Raw genomic sequence first — 22,266 nt, forward strand, 5'->3', positions numbered from 1 at the left:
CACACCCGGTTGAACAAACAGGAAGTCCACACTCTGTTTGCGCTCTGTCTGGGGGCGTGTACAAACATATTTCTTTACGTTTCGTAGGACAGGTTTTTGAAGTGCTTGTACTGCTGATGGCATTTAGATCTTTCACACCTGAGCTGGTGTCCTGAGCAGGGCCGGAAGGGACATTTAAGGGACAGTCCACCTGCCTGAAGCACCTTTTCAGCTCCAGGGTCGAAAAACAGGGAACAGGGGGGGGGGGGGTACACCAGAACGGGTGAAGTGAGTACAGCAGGACGGCCCGACCCGGGCATCGAGTGGGTGGAGCTCACCTTCTGCTACTACCTTCTCAGAAAAGCATTCATCCTCTGAACAGACCACACTCCACTCCAAATTTTATATATAATAAGTATGTGTGTACTACAGAGCTTTATAATGATATGAGTGTGTGTGTGTGTGTGAAGCCTGGCACATGGTGTTCTGTGTCTTTGTGGACATTGAGGACGTTGCAGAACTCCATGGGTTTAATCACTGATTCAAATACTCTCTCTCTCTCTCTATCACTCTCTGTCTCGTCCGCCCCCGCCATGTCTACCCCTCCCCGCCTCCCCATCTCCCAGCAGGTCAGCAGTGGTGAGGGCAGTAAGGCGGCGGTGGGGAAGACAGGCGGAGGGAAGTCGGGTAAGGTCCAGGTGGGAAACGCGGCGCTGGTGGTGCATGATGGAGGAGGAAGACGAGGAGGAGGCTCTGAGCGCGTGCAGTTCTGCACGTGGCCGTGCGCGTGTGGTCCGAGGCCGCAGTGCGCCCCGGGGGTCAGCGCGGTGCTGGACGGCTGCGGCTGCTGTAAGAGCTGCGCGCGACAGATCGGGGAATCCTGCAACGAGCGCGACGTGTGTGATCCACACAAGGGCATGTACTGCGACTTCTCCAGGGACAAACCACGCTTCCAGCTCGGGGTGTGTGCCTGTGAGTGACCTCGCACACACACACACACACACACACAACTCTGTCTCTCTTTCCCGCTTTATTTGTCTTTCTCACTTTGTGTCTCTTTCTTCCTGTCTGTGTCTGTAACACTCACTTTGTCTCTGTGTGTGTGTGTGTGTGTGTGTGAATAGACATGATGGCAGTGGGCTGTGATCTAAACGGACTTCACTATGAGAACGGTGAGGCGTTCCAGCCCACTCCTCTGTATAAGTGTACGTGTATCGGTGGAGCCATCGGCTGCGTTCCCGTGTTTATCCAGAAACCGGCGGCCATGTTGGGACCCGCGCCGTTACGGGCGAGAACGCCACAGGACACGGCGTACAGGGGCATGTCAGGTGAGACAGGCACACCCGTTACATCATCAATCATCACCTCACAGTGAGTGACCCAGCTGTCCGTCATTCTGTAGAGGGGAAACAGGGACACGGGTTCCATCCCAAACCGTTTAACATCGCGTTTAGGCAGCGCTACACCAGTACACCACCCACAGGGAACCTCCTTCACCACCACCGGTCTGTCTGATCGCTGAGTGTATTTACACCGTCTGGACAAAAAACAGTCACACTCTAACGTCCCTGAACAACCAGGTCACATGACCTTTCTCCATCGCTCCAAAGTCCAGACTTTATTCTCTCTAGCAAACTGAAGCCTAACAAGAGGTTTCCTTATGGACACACAGCGGTTTAGTCCCAATCCTGTGAGACATCATTACACTGTGTGTGTGTGTGTGTGTGTGTGAATGCTGTTACTGACACTATTAAACACACACTACCACTCAAAAGTTGTTTGTTTAGTGGTTTATTTTCTACATTCTACAACAATACTGTGGATTTAAGAACTATAAAATAACACACATGGGGAATTAGATAATTAATCAACATCATCAGTAACAGACGGTTGTTATTCTAAGACATGAAGGTCGGCTGTTCTGGAACAGTTCCTGTAATCACAGTATTGTGTGTGTGTGTGTGTGTGTGTGTGTGTGTGTGTGAAACCCATCGAGCTCCATGATGATGAAACTGATGGTGAAGGAGCAGATAAACATCTCAATATCACCTGTTGAGAGGAGAGAAGTGTGTGTTTTAGATAATAAACACCTTCAGTATTGATTTACAGTGTAGAGAGAATAAACATCAGGGACGAGCGTGGGGTTAGAGAGGGGTGTAGAAACTTTTGAGCGGTAGTGTATGTCTGGTTCTATGAGACTTCACCAGGTGTGTAAGTGATCTCCCGTCACCCTCCAGTTCAGCTTCACACACAGTTGATGGGACTCTGTGAGGTGACTTTCTTTTGGCCAGACGCTGTACACTGCAGGGCTGGAGCGTGAAGGGCGAAAGTAATCGCACCCCTGAGTGGGTCCTTGGTGGAAGTCTCCCCAAATTCTTCTCGTACATGAAGTGAGGAGGAACCCAGTGTGATTAGTTTGGTCCCATCCCACTCCAGACAGGCCTCTCTATACACTAGTATGTGCTACACACACACACACACACACACACACACACACACAGAGACGGAGAGTTTGTGTTAAAGGTGTGACTGTGGCGTTGGGAAGCTTACAGGACTCCTCCTTTAGTGAAGACGAGAGGTTGTGTGGTCCAGACCACGCCCTGGTCTCCCTGCTCGCGCTCCTGTGGCTTCGGCATCTCCGTCCGCATCTCCAACCACAACCCCAAGTGTGACATGAGGAGAGAGCGCCGCCTGTGTCTGCTCCGCCCCTGCGACAACAAGAGCCTGAAGAGCCTAAAGGTACCGCCCACATCACACAGCGCAGACACGCCCCCTGGGCGCTAGAGCGTGTAACTGGAACAGCGTGCTCAGTGCTTTAAGAAATATTTATCAGTGGAATGTGTGTGTGTGTGTGTGTGTGTGTGTGTGACTCCGCCCAGATCCCGGCGGGGAAGTCCTGCAGGCCCGAGTTCCAGGCGAGGACGGCGGAGAAGTTTAAACTGTCCGGCTGCACGAGCAGTAAGAAGTACCGGCCGCACTACTGCGGAGTGTGTAACGACAAGCGCTGCTGCGTCCCCCAGCGCTCCACCCTGCTGAGGGTGGAGTTTAAGTGTGTGGGCGGAGCCAGCGTGGTGTGGAACATGCAGTGGATCACGTCCTGTGTGTGTGAGAGGAAGTGCAACGACCCGGGAAACATCTTCTCTCAGATGTACTTACTGTGACTGACACACACACACACACACACACACACACACACACACACACACACACACACACACACACACACACAGGCCACTGACTAGAGTAAAGGATGTTAATGTTCCAGGTGATTAGTTTCCTACCAGGATGCAGCACTGCAGTGATGGATCTGTGTGTGTGTGTGTGTGTGTGTGTGTGATGTATCTGACTATTATTATTATAATTATTATTATCATTATCATCATTATTTTCTTTTTATTGTAATGATTAAAGTTATTAGGGCATGACTCTCACTGTCGTTTAAACACACACACACACACACACACACACACACACACACACAGTCATTAAACATATGGGATTTATTACCATCACTTTATTTCATTTAATAATATCTACAGATAAACAAAGAGAGAGAAATCTACAGACAGAGACAGGCAGAGTGAGAGACAGACGGAGAGAGGGAGAGTGAGAGACAGACGGAGAGACGGAGAGTGAGAGACAGACAGAGACAGGCAGAGTGAGAGACAGACGGAGAGAGACGGAGAGTGAGAGACAGACGGAGAGAGACGGAGAGTGAGAGACAGACGGAGAGAGACGGAGAGTGAGAGACAGACAGAGAGAGACGGAGAGTGAGAGACAGACGAAGAGACAGACGGAGACAGGGAGAGTAAAAGAAAGACAGGGAGACAGACCGAGAGACAGACATGGAGAGGGTGAGACTTATAGAGCGAGACAGTAGCAGTGAGAGAGAGAGAGAGAGAGACAGATGTGTGTGTGTATGTGTGTGTGTGTTCAGTCCCACTGTGTAAGGTGTGTACATCAATGCTGGGAGTCCAGATGGAGAAACACACACACACACACACACACACACACACACACACACACACACAGTGACGCCTATGTGGCGATGGACAGGCGTGGTGCAGTGTGGGTGGGCGTGTCTGTGGGCGTGGTCAGGGAGTCGTACTGCTCTATGAGGTCAGAGAGGGAGTGTAGAGCCTCGCTGAACCCCGACACCTCCATCCCGTCCACACACACGTAGTGGTGCAGGTGAGCCTGGAAACACACACACACACAGGGTGTTATTATACAGTCAGAGAGCACGTGTGTGTGTGTGTGTGTGTGTGTGTGACCTTCTTGCGGTACAGGCGTGTGAAGCGCTCCCTCAGCTCAGTGAACGACGCTCTCACACACGTGTTGTTGGCCAGAGCCAGTAGAGAGTGGGCGTGGCCTACAGGAGGAACTGAACACACTCCGGTCTTCCAACCTTCCTGATTCCACGGCACGAACGACAGCGTGGGCCTGAGTCTGAAAGACAGTGTGTGTGTACATGAATTATGTATAAACACTTAAAACATTCATAATATTTTATATATTATTACTTTAAAAAAACAGAAGGTGTAACAGTGCTTGAGTTACACGTCCACACTCAGTAAATCTGTGTAAATGTGTTTACTTCCACTAAAACACTTCTATAATGACAATTATAATAATTCCAGCCAGAACTTTATACAAATATTAAATATTAAACGTGTTCGTCTCCTCCATCACTGACTCTCTGTGAAATCAAATCACTGTAAGTTCAGGGAATACGCACACACACACACACACACACACACACACACACACTGACATTTGGACCAAGAGACACACAGAGAACTGATACACTCCTGTCCCTCAGGAGATCAGACACAAGCCATGGCAGAGACTCCGGATGTGTAAAGATGATCTCACACACACACACACACAACCTCACCGTGGTACAGATACACACACAGCTGACACACAGACGAGGTGTAGTGAAGAGTGATCACACTACAGGGACGTGACCTCACACAGAGACACGCCGTTATTCAGGGAGATTTCTAACACCACAGATATTAATCCAGAATATCTTCAACTCAATCCCTCAAACAAGAGGCGAGGTCAAGACGGGGTCGAGGCGGGGCCCTGAGGTAAATAAGAGTTAGGGGAATCTGTTTATCGCTCGACTCTCTGGTGACAATGAGTAATGAGTAACCCAACGAGTAATGAGTAACCCAACGAGTAATGAGTAACCCAACGAGTAATGAGTAACGCAATGAGTAATGCAATGAGTAACGCAATGAGTAATGCAATTAGTAACGCAATGAGTAACAAGTAACACAATGGGTAACGCAATTAGTAACAAGTAACACAATGAGTTACGCAATGAGTAACGCAATAAGTAACGCAATGAGTAACAAGTAACACAATGGGTAACGCAATGAGTAATGCAATTAGTAACAAGTAACACAATGAGTAACGCAATGAGTAATGCAATTAGTAACAAGTAACACAATGAGTAACGCAATGAGTAATGCAATTAGTAACAAGTAACACAATGAGTAACAAGTAACAATGGGTAACGCAATTAGTAACAAGTAACACAATGAGTTACGCAATGAGTAACGCAATAAGTAACGCAATGAGTAACAAGTAACACAATGAGTAACAAGTAACACAATGGGTAACGCAATGAGTAATGCAATTAGTAACAAGTAACACAATGAGTAACGCAATGAGTAACGCAATGAGTAACGCAATGAGTAACGCAATGAGTAACGCAATTAGTAACACAATTAGTAACACAATTAGTAACACAATGAGTAACGCAACGAGTAACAAGTAACAATGAGTAACGCAATTAGTAACGCAATGAGTAACAAGTAACGCAATGAGTAACAAGTAACAATGAGTAACAAGTAACACAATGAGTAACGCAATGAGTAACAAGTAACACAATGAGTAACAAGTAACACAATGAGTAACGCAATGAGTAACAAGTAACACAATGAGTAACAAATAACACAATGAGAAACACAATGAGTAACAAGTAACACAATAAGTAACGCAATGAGTAACACAATGAGTAACAAGTAACACAATGAGTAACGCAATGAGTAACGCAATGAGTAACAAGTAACACAATGAGTAACGCAATGAGTAACGCAATGAGTAACAAGTAACACAATGAGTAACACAATGAGTAACGCAATGAGTAACGCAATGAGTAACAAGTAACACAATGAGTAACGCAATGAGTAACAAGTAACACAATGAGTAATGAGTAACACAATGAGTAACACAATGAGTAATAAGTAACACAATGAGTAACGCAATGAGTAACAAGTAACACAATGAGTAACACAATAAGTAACGCAATGAGTAACAAGTAACACAATGAGTAACGCAATAACACAATGAGTAACGCAATGAGTAACGAGTAACCCAATGACTAACGCAATAAGTAATGAGTAACACAATGAGTAACGAGTAACCCAATGACTAACGCAATAAGTAATGAGTAACACAATGAGTAACGAGTAACCCAATGACTAACGCAATAAGTAATGAGTAACGCAATGAGTAACGCAATGAGTAACGCAATGAGTAACGCAATGAGTAACGCAATAAGCAATGAGTGACGCAATGAGTAACGCAATAAGCAATGAGTGACGCAATGAGTAACGCAATAAGCAATAAGTGACGCAATGAGTAACGCAATGAGTAACGCAATAAGTAATGAGTAACACAATGAGTAACGCAATGAGTAACCCAATGAGTAACCCAATGAGTAACCCAATGAGTAATGACTCATTGGGCCAGGGGTAGCTCAGTGGTTAAGGCATTGGACTACGGTTCAGAAGATCCCAGGTTCAAACCCCACAACCACCAAGTTGCCACTGTTGGGCCCTTGAGCGCGGCCCTTAACCCTCAACTGCTCAGATGTGTAATGAGATAAAAAATTAAGTCGCTCTGGATAAAAGCATCTGCTAAATGTAATGGATAACGCAGAGATTAGATGAGAAACTCATGGTGCCACCATCCTCCCCTGACCTCAACCTTTGGAGCATCCTCAAGCAAAAGATCTATGAGGGTGGGAGGCTATTCAGACATCCCGAACAAGAAATTCAGGCAGAAACTGTCCAAAAACTCACAAATGTAATGGATGCAAGGATTGTGAAGGTGATATCACACAGGGGGTCCTATGTTAAGTTGTAACATGGGATGTTTTTAATTAAAATAGCTTTTGATTTCAGTAAATGTGACCTCATAATGCTGCAAATTCAACAAAAGCCCATTGTTAGTTCTTTACAACCTATAAAAAGTTTTAACTCTGTTGTGCATAATAATTTGAAACAGTGCATTTTCAGTTTTTTTTTTTTGAAATAAATGTTATTTTAAGTTAGTTTGTTTAATAAAATTCAAATTCTACCCTAATGGTTGATGAAACTGAAAATTATACTGACTGTCATTTGCATCGACTGATTATGAAAATCAGAGAAAGATATCATTTGCGTAATAATTTGGAACATGTACAACAAACCAGAACCAGAAACATCCAACACTGAAAAACTAGTCGAGTCTACAGACCAAATCCAACCACACACACACACACACACTACCACAAAACACCGAAACGAAGACGAAAACACTGAAACACTATGTAATATTTATTAATATATTTATTATCAATACTGTTCAGACAGTTACCTGACAGTTGTTGTTATTTGTGTTTATTGTTTACCTAAGAAACTATGCATTTATATTCAATGTTTATTATGTTTACATGTTTATAAATTCAGATTTAAAATGTAATCAATGTTTTATAATTTAAAAACAAAAATGGTTTTTGGTTAACATTCAAATCAATAAAGTCCTGAGGAACTGAGAACACACACACACACACACACACACACACACAGATAGCTGTTGTTGTTGTTATTATTACTACTATTCATCACAATTTTGTACATATATGTACTGTATATTTTAAACAATGTTCATGAGAGTCACTTTATCTTGGACTAAAGGTCTGTTCTCTTTTATTTCATATTATTATTAATCTTTCTACACTGTACTGTGTGTGTGTGTGTGTGTGTGTGTGTGTGTATAAACCTCTGAATGTTTCTGCGCAGGTCAGACACCTGGACGTTCCCCCTGAGCATGAGCGCACACGCCAGGTACACCGCCCGCCTGGGGTCAGAGGTCATCAGCTGGTGCTCCTTACTGAACGCATCACTGAACATCTGATCAAGTCTGAACACACACACACACACACACACACACACACACGCACAGTGTAATAAATATACAGTTCATATACATACATCACGTGTGTGTGTGTGTGTGTATACACACCTGCGTGTGGGGACGTTCACATCAGCGAGTGTGTACAGGGGTGTGAGGCTGGACACCAGGTAGTGTAACCGTGGAAACGGGACCAGGTTCATGGCGATCTCACTCAGATCCACGTTGAGAGAACCTTCAAACCGAGAGGAGCTACACACACACACACCGTCAGTGTGACGCTTAGCAGTGTGTGTGTGTGTGTGTGTGTGTGTGTGTGTGTGTGTGTGTGTGTGTACCTGGTGATGCTCAGTAACAGGTTAGCTACGATGTTGTTCATGGCATCAAACGGTTTCTGTGACGAGGCCACGCCCCCTCTGCCTGACATCACACTGCAGTCCTTCTTCACCGCGCTGCCGCGACTCATCAGCTCGATCTTACTCACGATGTCCATCAGAGACTGAACACACACACACACACACTTCATATGTAATATAAACCCTGCAGTGATGAAACTCCCAACATCAGTCCCTCCCTCACACACACACACACACACACACACACCTGGTTCTCCACAGGCAGGACGCAGTGAGCATGCTCAGTCAGCTCCTTCATGGCCAGCACGCTGTTATACGGCGAGGTGATGACATCATCTTCAGCAGACGGATAAACCGCTGTCACCATCCGGCACACATCCGAGAACTCGTCCTCCAGGAGCCGTAACACACACGTCCCCAAGCCTGACCCGGTCCCTACACACACACACACACACACACACACACACACACATACACATTCTTCCTGTACCAAGAGATTCCCCTCGACCATTTAAAAGCGCAGAGACAACACTGTAAGATTCATCTCCTTAAGCGCAGTTACGGTTTCTGTCCATGTGATGGCAGTGTGAGGAAAGGGGACAGGTGGACTGGTCTACTGTAGACTGTATATTCGAGTCAAAGGCGTACAAGACTGTATTTATGTGTGTGTGTGTGTGTGTGTGTATATATATATGTATATGTATGCGTGTGTGTATATATGTGTGTGTGTTTTGTATAAGCACCTGTTTGAGGTCGTTAGCTGTCATAAAGACATCTGTGCACCCCACAATCAGCCAAAGTTTAAGTAGCAACATGGGCAAAACCAAAGAGCTGTCAAAGGACACAAGAGACAAAATTGTAGACCTTCACAAAGCTAGAAAGGTCTACGGGGCAATGGCCAAGCAGCTTGGTGAAAAAAGAGCAACTGTTGGAGCAATTGTCAGAAAATGGAAGAGGCTAACGATGACTGTCAATGTCCCTCGGACTGGGGACCCACAGAAGATCCCTCCCCATGGGGTATCAATGACGCTAAGAATGGTGAAGAATCAGCCCAGAACTACACGGGAGGAGCTGGTCAATGCCGTAAAGAGAGCTGGGACCATCGATTCCAAGGCTACCATCAGTAATACACTAAGACATCATGGTTTAAAATCCCTGTTCCCCTGTTTAAGTCAGCCCATGTCCAGGCCCGTCTGAAGTTTGCCAGGGACCATCTGGATGATCCAGAGGAGTCATGGGAGAAAGTCCTGTGGTCAGATGAGACCAAAGTAGAACTTTTTTCGCTGTGTTTGGTGAAAGAAGAATGATGAGTATCATCCCAATAATACCATACCTACAGTGAAGCATGGGGCTGGAAGCATTACGCTCTGGAGGTGTTTTTCTGCACAGGGGACAGGACGACTGCACTGTATTAAGGAGAGGATGAACGGGGCCATGTATTGTGACATATTGGGCAAAAACCTCCTTACGTCAGTCAGAGCATTAATAGTAGGTCGTGGCTGGGCCTTCTAACAGGACAATGACCCAAAACACACAGCCAGGAAAACCAAGGAGTGGCTCCATAAGAAGCATATCAGGGTTCTGGAGTGGCCTAGCCAGTCTCCAGACCTAAATCCAATAGAAAATCTTTGAAGTGAGCTGAAACTCCGTGTTGCTCAGGGATTGCCCTGAAACCTGACAGATCTAGAGAAGATCTGTATGGAGGAGTGGGCCAAAATCCCTCCTGCAGTGTGTGCAAACCTTGTGAAGAACTACAGGAACCGTTTGACCTCTGTAACTGTTAACAAGGCTTCTGTACCAAATATTAAATTTTTTGACACAAAAGTGATCAAGTACTTATTTGACACAGTCTTCTTTTTTGTCTTTGGGCTGTTCCCTTTCAGGGGTCGCCACAGCGAATCATCAGCCTCCATCTAACCCTATCCTCTGCATCCTCTTCTCTCACACCAACTAACTTCATGTCCTCTCTCACTGCATCCCTAAATCTCCTCTTTGCTCTTCCTCTAGACCTCCTGCCTGGCAGTTCCAACCTCAGCATCCTTCTACCGATATATTTACCATCTCTCCTCTGAACATGTCCAAACCACCTCAATCTGGCCTCTCGGACATTATCTCCAAAACATCTAACGTGGTGATGAACTCATTCTTGATCCTATCCATCCTTGTCACTCCCAAGGAGAACCTTAACATCTTCAGCTCTTCTACCTCTAACTCTGCCTCCTGTCTTTTCTTCAGCGCCACTGTCTCTAAGCCGTACAGCATTGCTGGTCTCACCACTGTCCTGTACACCTTTACTTTCATTATCGCACAACACACCTGACACTTTTCTCCACTCATTCCAACCTGCCTGTACCCGCCTCTTCACCTCCTTTCCACACTCTCCGTTGCTCTGGACTGTTGACCCTAAGTACTTAAAGTCCTGCAGCTTCTTTACCTCTGCTCCCTGTAGCCTCACCGATCCTCCTGGGTTCCTCTCATTCACACACATGTATTCTGCAGCTAACCTTCATTCCTCTGCTTTCCAGAGCATACCTCCACCACTCTAGGTTTTCCTCCACCTGTTCCCTGCTCTCGCTACAAAGCACAATGTCATCATAGTCCATGGAGACTCCTGTCTTACCTCATCTGTCATCCTGTCCATCACTAGAGCAAACAAGAAGGGGCTTAGAGCCGATCCTTGATGCAGTAATTCACAAATAAATTGTTATAAAATCATACAATGTGATTTCCGGATGTTTCTTTTTAGATTCTGTCTCTCACAGTGGAAATGCACCTACGCTGAAAAGTGTAGACCCTCCATGATTTCTAAGTAAATGAACTTACAAAATCACAGGGTGATCAAATACTTACAGTACTGACCTCACTGTGTGTGTGTGTGTATATATATATATATGTGTATGTATTAACATGTGTGTGTGTGTGTGTGTGTGTATATATACAGTATGAGTGTATATGCGTGTGTGTATGTATATATATATATATATAATATATATATATATATATATATATATATATATATATATATATGTGTGTGTGTGTGTGTGTGTATGTATATGTGTGTGTGTGTGTACTCACCTCCCCCCATAGAGTGAATAAGGAAGAAACACTGCAGACAGTCACAGTGTTCTGCTGCTCGCCGGATCTGATCCACAATCTGCTCACGGTACACACAACCATACGTATGATGTCCCACTGCCCTGACCCACACACACACACACACACACACACACACACACACACACAGACAGTCTGTACTTCACCTATAACACAGTCTGTACTGATTCTGATCACACACTCCTCTAATAAAGAGAAACACTGACAGTGACGTGTGTGTGAGAGAGTGTATGTGTGTGAGAGAGAGAGTGTGTAAGTGTGTGTGAGAGTGTGTGAAAGAGTATATGTGTGTGTGTGTGTGGTTAATCACCAGTTGTTCCCGGAGCCGTAGGAGTTGCTGATGAGTTGAGTGGAGCTGAAGAGCTGCTTTAGGGGACCAGAGAGGACCTGAGAGAGAACACCCTCCTCCATGTCTATTAACACCGCCTGGGGGACAAAAGGATTTAGAAAAATGTCCCAGACGTGGTTAAGGGCAGAAGACTGCACACACACACACACACACACACACACACACACTACCTGTGAGTATGAGCTGAAGCGAGAGAGAGAGAGAGAGAGAGAGAGAGAGAGAGAGAGAGAGACGTATAAACACTCACTCGAGCTTTCAGTGCTGTGATCCTGCTTCCAGGAGCTCCTCCACCTCCATCACTCCTCCTACACACACACACACACACACACACACAAACTGAATGTTAATCCATTTTTATTCCATCTGTGTACATCAAAGACTGTCATCGTCATTCACACTGAGAGAGAGAAAGAGAGACAGAGGAGACAGAGACAGGTGAGAGAGAGAGAGAGACAGAGAAGAGAGAGACAGGTGAGAGACAGGTGAGAGAGAGAGACAGGTGAGAGCGACAGATGAGAGAGAGGGAGACAGGTGAGAGAGAGAGACAGGTGAGAGCGACAGATGAGAGAGAGGGAGACAGGTGAGAGAGAGAGAGAGACCGGTGAGAGAGACAGAGGAGAGAGAGACAGAGGAGAGAGAGAGAGACAGGTGAGAAAGAGAGAGACAGGTGAAAGAGAGAGAGATCGGTGAGAGAGAGAGACCGGTGAGACTGAGAGAGACCGGAGAGAGAGAGACAGGTGAGAGAGAGAGAGACAGAGGAGAGAGAGAGAGAGGAGAGAGAGACAGGTGAGAGAGAGAGAGACCGGTGAGACTGAGAGAGACCGGAGAGAGAGAGACAGAGGAGAGAGAGAGAGACAGGTGAGAGAGAGAGAGACAGAGGAGAGAGAGAGAGACAGGTGAGAGAGAGAGCCCGGTGAGAGAGAGAGGAGAGAGAGACAGAGAGACCGGTGAGAGAGACAGATGAGAGGGAGACAGGTGAGAGAGAGGAGAGAGAGACAGGTGAGCGAGAGAGAGAGAGACAGAGGAGAGAGAGACCGGTGAGACTGAGAGAGAGACCGGTGAGACTGAGAGAGACCGGTGAGAGAGACAGATGAGAGAGAGACAGGTGAGAGAGAGACAGGTACCTGGGGTCGACGTTCCTGAAGAAGCTGCTCAGTGCCTGGTCATAGACTCCTCTCTGAGGGAAACCAGCAGCTGTTACACACTGTTATACAGGTGTGTGTGTGTGTGTGTGTGTGTTACCTTGTTGACGTGTGCGTGTTCTCGGAGTGCCAGATCCCAGAACCTGCAGCCCACCTGGTTCCCACACTGACCCACTGACCACACACACACACACACACACACACACACACACGGTGGTGTAAACACAGAGGAGGGCTTGACCAATCAGATGTAGTCTGATGTAAATGAGCAGCTGTCCGCCCCGCCCCTCAGTACCCACACTTCACCTCCCCCTGGGAGACGTCACTCGGTGTTGCCATGGCGACCATACGCACGCGCGCGCCACACCGCTGAGTCCTGACCCTAACATCACTCTAACACTCATTTAATAACTTTATGATGTAATAACCCCACGCGCTCGCTCGAGCCCTGACCTCTGACCCCTCAGGCCGGACCGCTAAAGCTAAAGCTAACAGTACACACTGCCGCATACAACCCGCTAGCATGTGGCTAAATCAACATGTTGTGGTATAAACATTTTCTCACCTTGAATAACAACAGCCTGGGTCATTCTGTGCAATTATATATATATATAGAGTCAGTAATAAATAAACAAATAAACCCGTAAATAAACGTTAGTTTCTGTGTGTAAATCCCTCGCGCCCATTCCCCGCCATGACTGTTAAATCCAGACCGTCGCGCATTGATGACGTGTGCAGGCGCGGGACAAATCACGTGATCCTGTACCTGAACGGGAACTAAGTGTGTTAGTAATAACCCAGTTACTGACCCACTGGAATGGGTTTAATGGTATTTAATGTGTTCTAGACTGAAACAACAACAGTGTATTAATATTTAAAGGAGGTCAGGTGATGAAAACAACAACAGTGTATTAATATTTAAAGGAGGTCAGGTGATGAAAACAACAACAGTGTATTAATATTTAAAGGAGGTCAGGTGATGAAAACAACAACAGTGTATTAATATTTAAAGGATGGACAGGTGATGAAAACAACAACAGTGTATTAATATTTAAAGGAGGTCAGGTGATGAAAACAACAACAGTGTATTAATATTTAAAGGAGGTCAGGTGATGAAAACAACAACAGTGTATTAATATTTAAAGGAGGTCAGGTGATGAAAACAACAACAGTGTATTAATATTTAAAGGATGGACAGGTGATGAAAACAACAACAGTGTATTAATATTTAAAGGAGGTCAGGTGATGAAAACAACAACAGTGTATTAATATTTAAAGGATGGACAGGTGATGAAAACAACAACAGTGTATTAATATTTAAAGGATGGACAGGTGATGAAAACAACAACAGTGTGTTAATATTTAAAGGATGGACAGGTGATGAAAACAACAACAGTGTGTTAATATTTAAAGGATGGACAGGTGATGAAAACAACAACAGTGTATTAATATTTAAAGGATGGACAGGTGATGAAAACAACAACAGTGTATTAATATTTAAAGGATGGACAGGTGATGAAAACAACAACAGTGTATTAATATTTAAAGGATGGACAGGTGATGAAAACAACAACAGTGTATTAATATTTAAAGGAGGTCAGGTGATGAAAACAACAACAGTGTATTAATATTTAAAGGATGGACAGGTGATGAAAACAACAACAGTGTATTAATATTTAAAGGAGGTCAGGTGATGAAAACAACAACAGTGTATTAATATTTAAAGGATGGACAGGTGATGAAAACAACAACAGTGTATTAATATTTAAAGGAGGTCAGGTGATGAAAACAACAACAGTGTATTAATATTTAAAGGATGGACAGGTGATGAAAACAACAACAGTGTATTAATATTTAAAGGAGGTCAGGTGATGAAAACAACAACAGTGTATTAATATTTAAAGGATGGACAGGTGATGAAAACAACAACAGTGTATTAATATTTAAAGGATGGACAGGTGATGAAAACAACAACAGTGTATTAATATTTAAAGGATGGACAGGTGATGAAAACAACAACAGTGTATTAATATTTAAAGGATGGACAGGTGATGAAAACAACAACAGTGTATTAATATTTAAAGGAGGTCAGGTGATGAAAACAACAACAGTGTATTAATATTTAAAGGAGGTCAGGTGATGAAAACAACAACAGTGTATTAATATTTAAAGGAGGTCAGGTGATGAAAACAACAACAGTGTATTAATATTTAAAGGAGGTCAGGTGATGAAAACAACAACAGTGTATTAATATTTAAAGGATGGACAGGTGATGAAAACAACAACAGTGTATTAATATTTAAAGGATGGACAGGTGATGAAAACAACAACAGTGTATTAATATTTAAAGGAGGTCAGGTGATGAAAACAACAACAGTGTATTAATATTTAAAGGAGGTCAGGTGATGAAAACAACAACAGTGTATTAATATTTAAAGGAGGTCAGGTGATGAAAACAACAACAGTGTATTAATATTTAAAGGAGGTCAGGTGATGAAAACAACAACAGTGTATTAATATTTAAAGGAGGTCAGGTGATGAAAACAACAACAGTGTATTAATATTTAAAGGAGGTCAGGTGATGAAAACAACAACAGTGTATTAATATTTAAAGGAGGTCAGGTGATGTTGGGGGTTTGTTACCTGCCTGTACTGGAACATGTGTCAGATAGACTGTACCTCACAACTGTAATGTGACTGGTGTGGCCTTTGGGCGGCACGGTGGTGTGAGGGTCAGCACACTGTCGACTGGCACCGCCAGGGTCTGGGTTCCATTCCCCTCTCTGTGTCAGTGTGTGTGTGTGTGTGGAGGTTACATGTTCTCCCCGTGCTCCGGTTTCCTCCCACAGTCCTAAGACGTGTAGCCTAGGCTAATTGGTGTGTGTGGCCTGTGATGGATTGTCCCCCTGCCCAGGGTGTACCCCACCTCGTGCCCTCCTGGGATAGGCTCCAGCTCCAGGTCCCTGCGACCCTGCGACCCTGAATACGGGATAGAAGGTACTGGAAGTGAGTGAGTGAGAGTGGTTTTGCCTTTCAGCTATATCTCACACACACACACACACACACACACACACACACACACACACACACACACACACACACACACACACACACACATATAAATATCACAGAATAACCCAAAATTGTTTTCCAATGACAATAAACACAATAAAGCCCACCGTTCCTAAAAAATTAGTTTTCAGTGTGAAGGTAATGACAGTGTTTTGTCAGGTGATGTCAGGTAAAACGTGTCTCCCATAACAGTTATAGACAATATTCAACTGTCTGAGGTTTAATATGTAAATATTTATCTAACTAACTATCTAACTAACTAACCAAGACCAAAATTCTGCTTGTGTGATGCCCAGGTTTGTGTGTGCTGGTAGGCATCATCATCATCATCATAATCAACAACTTTTTTTTGTGTGTACCATGTAACAGTCCACAGCGTCATCATCACCTTTATGTGGTACAGTGAGGTAATAATACAGCATCTCTGCCCAGACACTGGAGCAGCGTGAGGAACGGCAGCGAGTTGACCACACACCCCATTCTCAGGTGACGGTAGCAGGCGGAACCGCGGCTAAGACTCTATTTAAATATGAAGCGCTGTGCCCTGCTGCTGCAGGCCAGGACGTTACTAAAGTTTAAAGTAGATTAAATCTTTAATAAGCACCATTAGTCTTAAAGGGCATCAAGTTGCCGTGTGGACGTTATGGTTCACTGTGGCGACCCCATGGTGGGAGCAGCCCAAAGACTTAGGAACAACAAGCAGATAAACAGCCATAAGAGCATGTATTGCTGTGTCTTATAATGACAGAGGAATGAGCACAGCAAACCCTTTTATCTTTATTCATCACTGTTCCTGTAGCCTCAGCGTACTGTACGCCCTGCGTCCCTCCTCTAAACACACTCAAATACATCATTTGGATGTTCCCCTGCTGCAGTGCATTGTGGGTGTATACGCAGACACGCAGGTGTCTTTACACTGAATGTTTCACATCGTGAGAAAAGAATGACTTTAATAATATTCTAATGTAATTACTCACATTCTCCAAATAAAGTTATATTTTACTCATTTCAAGCTTCACATTTTGGTTTTCTAATGGCTAATAAATAAAATGCTTTCTTTTACTGTTGAAATATTTCCAGCTGCTAAAGTGTATTTTGGACAGCACGGCGATGTCGTGGTTAGCACTGTGGCCTTACACCTCCAGGTCTTGGGTTCGACGCCCGCCTCGGCTCTGCGTACATGGAGTCTGCATGTTCTCTCCGTGCTTGGTGGGTTTCCTCTCACAGTCCTTAAAACCAAGCAGGTAAGGCTAATTGGCATTTCCAAAATTGCCCATAGTGTGTGTGTGTATGTGTGGTGGCTGGAGGTCCTACCAAGTGTGTAAAAACAGGAATAATTACAATGGTCACCATCAGCCTCCACGGCCGCTAGGTAGTTCTTGGATGGATGGAAAATGTATTTCTTTGTGTTTAGAATGTTAAACACACACACACACACACACACACACACACACAGACTCCAGACTTTTTTTAAAGATGCACTTATTTATTTGAAAAGGGACATTTGTTTAAGACACACAGCACACAGTAAGAACATGTAGGAACGCTGTGAGCGATTAATTAAATGATAAACAGACCAGGACGTCAGGTGTGTGATGACTGTGTATCCCCGACGATTAGGTGTGTGATGACTGTGTATCCCAGACGATTAGGTGTGTGATGACTGTGTATCCCAGGTGTGTGATGACTGTATCCCAGACGATTAAGTGTGTGATGACTGTGTATCCCAGACGATTAGGTGTGTGATGACTGTGTATCCCAGGTGTGTGATGACTGTATCCCAGACGATTAAGTGTGTGATGACTGTATCCCAGACGATTAGGTGTGTGATGACTGTGTATCCCAGACGATTAGGTGTGAGATGACTTTGTAACCCAGACGATTAAGTGTGTGATGACTGTATCCCAGACGATTAGGTGTGTGATGACTGTATCCCAGACGATTAGGTGTGAGATGACTTTGTATCCCAGACGATTAGGTGTGTGATGACTGTGTATCCCAGACGATTAGGTGTGTGATGACTGTGTATCCCGGACGATTAGGTGTGTGATGACTGTGTATCCTAGACGATTAGGTGTGTGATGACTGCGTATCCCAGGTGTGTGATGACTGTGTATCCCAGACGATTGGGTGTGTGATGACTGTGTATCCCAGACGACTGGGTGTGTGATGACTGTGTCCCAGACGATTAGGTGTGTGATGACTGTGTATCCCAGACGATTAGGTGTGAGATGACTTTGTATCCCAGACGATTAGGTGTGTGATGACTGTGTATCCCAGACGATTAGGTGTGTGATGACTGTGTATCCCGGACGATTAGGTGTGTGATGACTGTGTATCCTAGACGATTAGGTGTGTGATGACTGTGTATCCTAGACGATTAGGTGTGTGATGACTGTGTATCCCAGGTGTGTGATGACTGTGTATCCCAGACGATTGGGTGTGTGATGACTGTGTATCCCAGACGATTGGGTGTGTGATGACTGTGTATCCCAGACGATTAGGTGTGTGATGACTGTGTATCCCAGGTGTGTGATGACTGTGTATCCCAGACGATTAAGTGTGTGATGACTGTATCCCAGACGATTAGGTGTGTGATGACTGTGTATCCCAGACGATTAGGTGTGAGATGACTTTGTATCCCAGACGATTAAGTGTGTGATGACTGTATCCCAGACGATTAGGTGTGTGATGACTGTGTATCCTAGACGATTAGGTGTGTGATGACTGTGTATCCCGGACGATTAGGTGTGTGATGACTGTGTATCCTAGACGATTAGGTGTGTGATGACTGTGTATCCCAGACAATTAGGTGTGTGATGACTGTGTATCTTAGACGATTAGGTGTGTGATGACTGTGTATCCCGGACGATTAGGTGTGTGATGACTGTGTATCCTAGACGATTAGGTGTGTGATGACTGTGTATCCTAGACGATTAGGTGTGTGATGACTGTGTATCCCGGACGATTAGGTGTGTGATGACTGTGTATCCCGGACGATTAGGTGTGTGATGACTGTGTATCCTAGACGATTAGGTGTGTGATGACTGTGTATCCCAGACGATTAGGTGTGTGATGACTGTGTATCCCAGGTGTGTGATGACTGTGTATCCCAGGTGTGTGATGACTGTATCCCAGACGATTAGGTGTGTTGATTTTCACTTGAGAGTCTCCCAGTGAAGATTAGAACCTCAGCACATTAATAATAATAATCAGTAATACAGACAGGGTTTGTTTGCGTGACATTATGACCTCTAACACAGTGTAGTGGATATGGAACACAGCTCTTAGACAATGCTTAGTGTATGTGTGTGTGTGTGTGTGTGTGTGTAATAATGAGTGTATTTGTGTTTGTGGTGTGATTATTGTGATACATGTGTTGTAGTCATGTGACCATGCTCTGTGTCTGAATTAACAAACATCACTAGTGTACACTCCAGTTGTAGGGCAGGCTGGAAGTCCCACTATCTTGTGATGACATCATTTCCTGCGAGCACATGGTCAGGCCGCAGGACAGCCGTCCACACTAACGACCCCGTTAACGAGCGATGCGTGTTTGAAGTTAACAGAGTGCTGGTTGATGGACAGGTTCCTCACACAGCCCACATAGCTACTCCTCATCCTCATGCTAACAGGAAGTGTGTCATCTGGAGGTCACACACACACACACACACACACACACAGCATGTGATCATGGTAAATTAGATTTCAGTACAATATTTTATTCGTGTGTGTGTGTGTGTGTGTGTGTCACACTGACCTGGTGCTCCACCGATGAACACTGGCACTAACACTCTGTGCTTCTGCTTTGGAAATCTCACCCTGATTACACGCCTCTGCTTCCCGTCCACATCCAGCTTCAGTCCACTGCTGTCCCTCACCACTACACACACACACACACACACACACACACACACACACACAGTGTCAGCTTTTTTAATGCACTGTACAATACTTTATTAATGAGCAAAGAGTGTGACGTCTGACCTTTGACCCTGTGCCAGTTGCCATCACACACGCTGTGTTGGGGGGAAACATACACACCGCCTGTCTCATTGTTCAGCTGCACAAACACCTGAGTGCACACACACACACACACACACACACACAGATATCAGGAGAGAAGTGAGATATACACACCTGTAAGTGAGAGAGGAGGGTCTGTCTGAATGGGAGTGGGCGTGGCCAGTACCTGTCCATGCTGCAGGTAGACGCTGAGGTTCTCCTCAGGTGCGATGTAGAAGTGCAGTAACAGTGCTGAGGTCACACGGGGGCGGAGCTCCATAACCACTTCTAACTGACCGCCCACGCTCAGAGAGTGATCTGTGGATCAGAACAGAGTGGGCGTGGTCAGGAGTAGAGAGTAGGCGTGGTAAAGACAATAAAGTGGGCATGTTGAGCAAAATAAAGAGTGTAGTAAGGAAAATAAAGGGGGCGTGGTAAAGTTTATACAGTGGGCGTGGCAAGGAAAATAAAGGGTGTGGTAAGGGAAATAAAGGGGCGTGGTAAAGTATATTAAGTGGGCGTGGCAAGGAAAATAAATGATGTGGTAAGGGAAATAAAGAGGCGTGGTAAAGTATATACAGTGCACATTAATAATAATACACATTATGGGCGTGGCAAGGAAAATAAAGGGTTTGGTAAGGGAAATAAAGAGGCGTGGTAAAGTATATACAGTGGGCGTGGCAAGGAAAATAAAGGGTGTGGTAAGGGAAATAAAGGGGCGTGGTAAAGTTTATACAGTGGGCGTGGCAAGGAAAATAAAGTGTGTGGTAAGGGAAATAAAGAGGCGTGGTAAAGTATATAAAGTGGGTGTGGCAAGGAAATTAAAGGGTGTGGTAATGGAAATAAAAAGGCATGGTAAGGAAACTAAAGGGGGTGTGGCAAGGAAAATAAATGATGTGGTAAGGGAAATAAAGAGGCGTGGTAAAGTATATACAGTGGGCGTGGCAAGGAAAATAAAGGGTCTGGTAAGGGAAATAAAGGGGCGTGGTAAAGTATATAAAGTGGGCGTGGCAAGGAAAATAAATGATGTGGTAAGGGAAATAAAGAGGCGTGGTAAAGTATATACAGTGCACATTAATAATAATACACATTATGGGCGTGGCAAGGAAAATAAAGGGTGTGGTAAGGGAAATAAAGAGGCGTGGTAAAGTATATACAGTGGGCGTGGCAAGGAAAATAAAGGGTCTGGTAAGGGAAATAAAGGGGCGTGGTAAAGTATATAAAGTGGGCGTGGCAAGGAAAATAAATGATGTGGTAAGGGAAATAAAGAGGCGTGGTAAAGTATATACAGTGCACATTAATAATAATACACATTATGGGCGTGGCAAGGAAAATAAAGGGTGTGGTAAGGGAAATAAAGAGGCGTGGTAAAGTATATAAAGTGGGCATGGCAAGGAAAATAAAGGGTGTGGTAAGGGAAATAAAGGGGCGTGGTAAAGTTTATACAGTGGGCGTGGCAAGGAAAATAAAGTGTGTGGTAAGGGAAATACAGGGGCGTGGTAAAGTATATAAAGTGTGTGGTAAGGGAAATAAAGGGGCGTGGCAAGGAAAATAAATGATGTGGTAAGGGAAATAAAGAGGCGTGGTAAAGTATATAAAGTGGGTGTGGCAAGGAAATTAAAGGGTGTGGTAATGGAAATAAAGGGGCGTGGTAAGGAAAATAAAGGGGGTGTGGCAAGGAAAATAAAGGGGGTGTGGCAAGGAAAATAAATGATGTGGTAAGGGAAATAAAGAGGCGTGGTAAAGTATATACAGTGGGCGTGGCAAGGAAAATAAAGGGTGTGGTAAGGGAAATAAAGAGGCGTGGTAAAGTATATACAGTGGGCATGGCAAGGAAAATGAAGGGTGTGGTAATGGAAATAAAGGGGCGTGGTAAAGTTTATACAGTGGGCGTGGCAAGGAAAATAAAGTGTGTGGTAATGGAAATAAAGGGGCGTGGTAAGGAAACTAAAGGGGGTGTGGCAAGGAAAATAAATGATGTGGTAAGGGAAATAAAGAGGCGTGGTAAAGTATATACAGTGGGCGTGGCAAGGAAAATAAAGGGTGTGGTAAGGGA

The 22,266-nt window shown here is 44.7% G+C and overlaps 3 protein-coding genes across 5 annotated transcripts in view; 1 reads left to right on the plus strand and 2 right to left on the minus strand.

The window, feature by feature from the left end:
• Positions 1–3,141, plus strand: part of ccn6 (cellular communication network factor 6) — a 4,884-nt gene extending 1,743 nt beyond the window's left edge. The window contains exons 2-5 of one of the 2 annotated variants that reach the window (XM_053486534.1): positions 606–951; positions 1,104–1,307; positions 2,525–2,718; positions 2,859–3,141. In XM_053486534.1, the coding sequence (XP_053342509.1) occupies positions 606–951; positions 1,104–1,307; positions 2,525–2,718; positions 2,859–3,140 (1,026 nt within the window). In that variant the 3' untranslated portion in view covers position 3,141. The remainder of the gene's footprint in view (positions 1–605; positions 952–1,103; positions 1,308–2,524; positions 2,719–2,858) is intronic. The other variant, XM_053486542.1, reaches the window with a different exon arrangement.
• Positions 3,142–3,819: 678 nt separating this feature from the next.
• Positions 3,820–13,838, minus strand: tube1 (tubulin, epsilon 1). The gene is made up of 12 exons (XM_053512405.1): positions 13,699–13,838; positions 13,234–13,307; positions 13,116–13,168; positions 12,239–12,296; positions 11,953–12,068; positions 11,604–11,725; positions 8,776–8,963; positions 8,511–8,671; positions 8,284–8,424; positions 8,041–8,181; positions 4,254–4,428; positions 3,820–4,176 (listed from the first exon to the last, which is right to left on the minus strand). Exons 1-12 carry the CDS (start codon positions 13,721–13,723, stop codon positions 4,018–4,020), a joined length of 1,413 nt encoding a protein of 470 aa, XP_053368380.1. The 5' UTR covers positions 13,724–13,838; the 3' UTR covers positions 3,820–4,017.
• Positions 13,839–17,670: 3,832 nt separating this feature from the next.
• Positions 17,671–22,266, minus strand: part of lama4 (laminin, alpha 4) — a 36,985-nt gene continuing 32,389 nt past the window's right edge. For both annotated transcript variants that reach the window (XM_053476405.1, XM_053476403.1), the window contains 4 exons: positions 20,398–20,528; positions 20,193–20,280; positions 19,966–20,088; positions 17,671–19,852 (listed from right to left, as the gene is read on the minus strand). In XM_053476405.1, coding sequence (XP_053332380.1) covers positions 19,707–19,852; positions 19,966–20,088; positions 20,193–20,280; positions 20,398–20,528 — 488 coding nt within the window. In that variant the 3' untranslated portion in view covers positions 17,671–19,706. The remainder of the gene's footprint in view (positions 19,853–19,965; positions 20,089–20,192; positions 20,281–20,397; positions 20,529–22,266) is intronic.

This window comes from Clarias gariepinus, chromosome 2 (genome assembly GCF_024256425.1).
Source record: "Clarias gariepinus isolate MV-2021 ecotype Netherlands chromosome 2, CGAR_prim_01v2, whole genome shotgun sequence".
Classification (NCBI taxonomy): Eukaryota; Metazoa; Chordata; class Actinopteri; order Siluriformes; family Clariidae; genus Clarias; species Clarias gariepinus.

Bases quoted from the DNA above. Each gene is read 5' to 3' on its own strand.
- tube1 (XM_053512405.1), bottom strand. From the start codon at position 13,723: ATGACCCAGGCTGTTGTTATTCAAG. The intron at 13,169-13,233 runs GTAACACACACA...GGTTTCCCTCAG, and splicing joins AACACGCACACGTCAACAAG to AGAGGAGTCTATGACCAGGC. The intron at 8,672-8,775 runs GTGTGTGTGTGT...GTGTGTGTTCAG, and splicing joins TCCTGCCTGTGGAGAACCAG to TCTCTGATGGACATCGTGAG.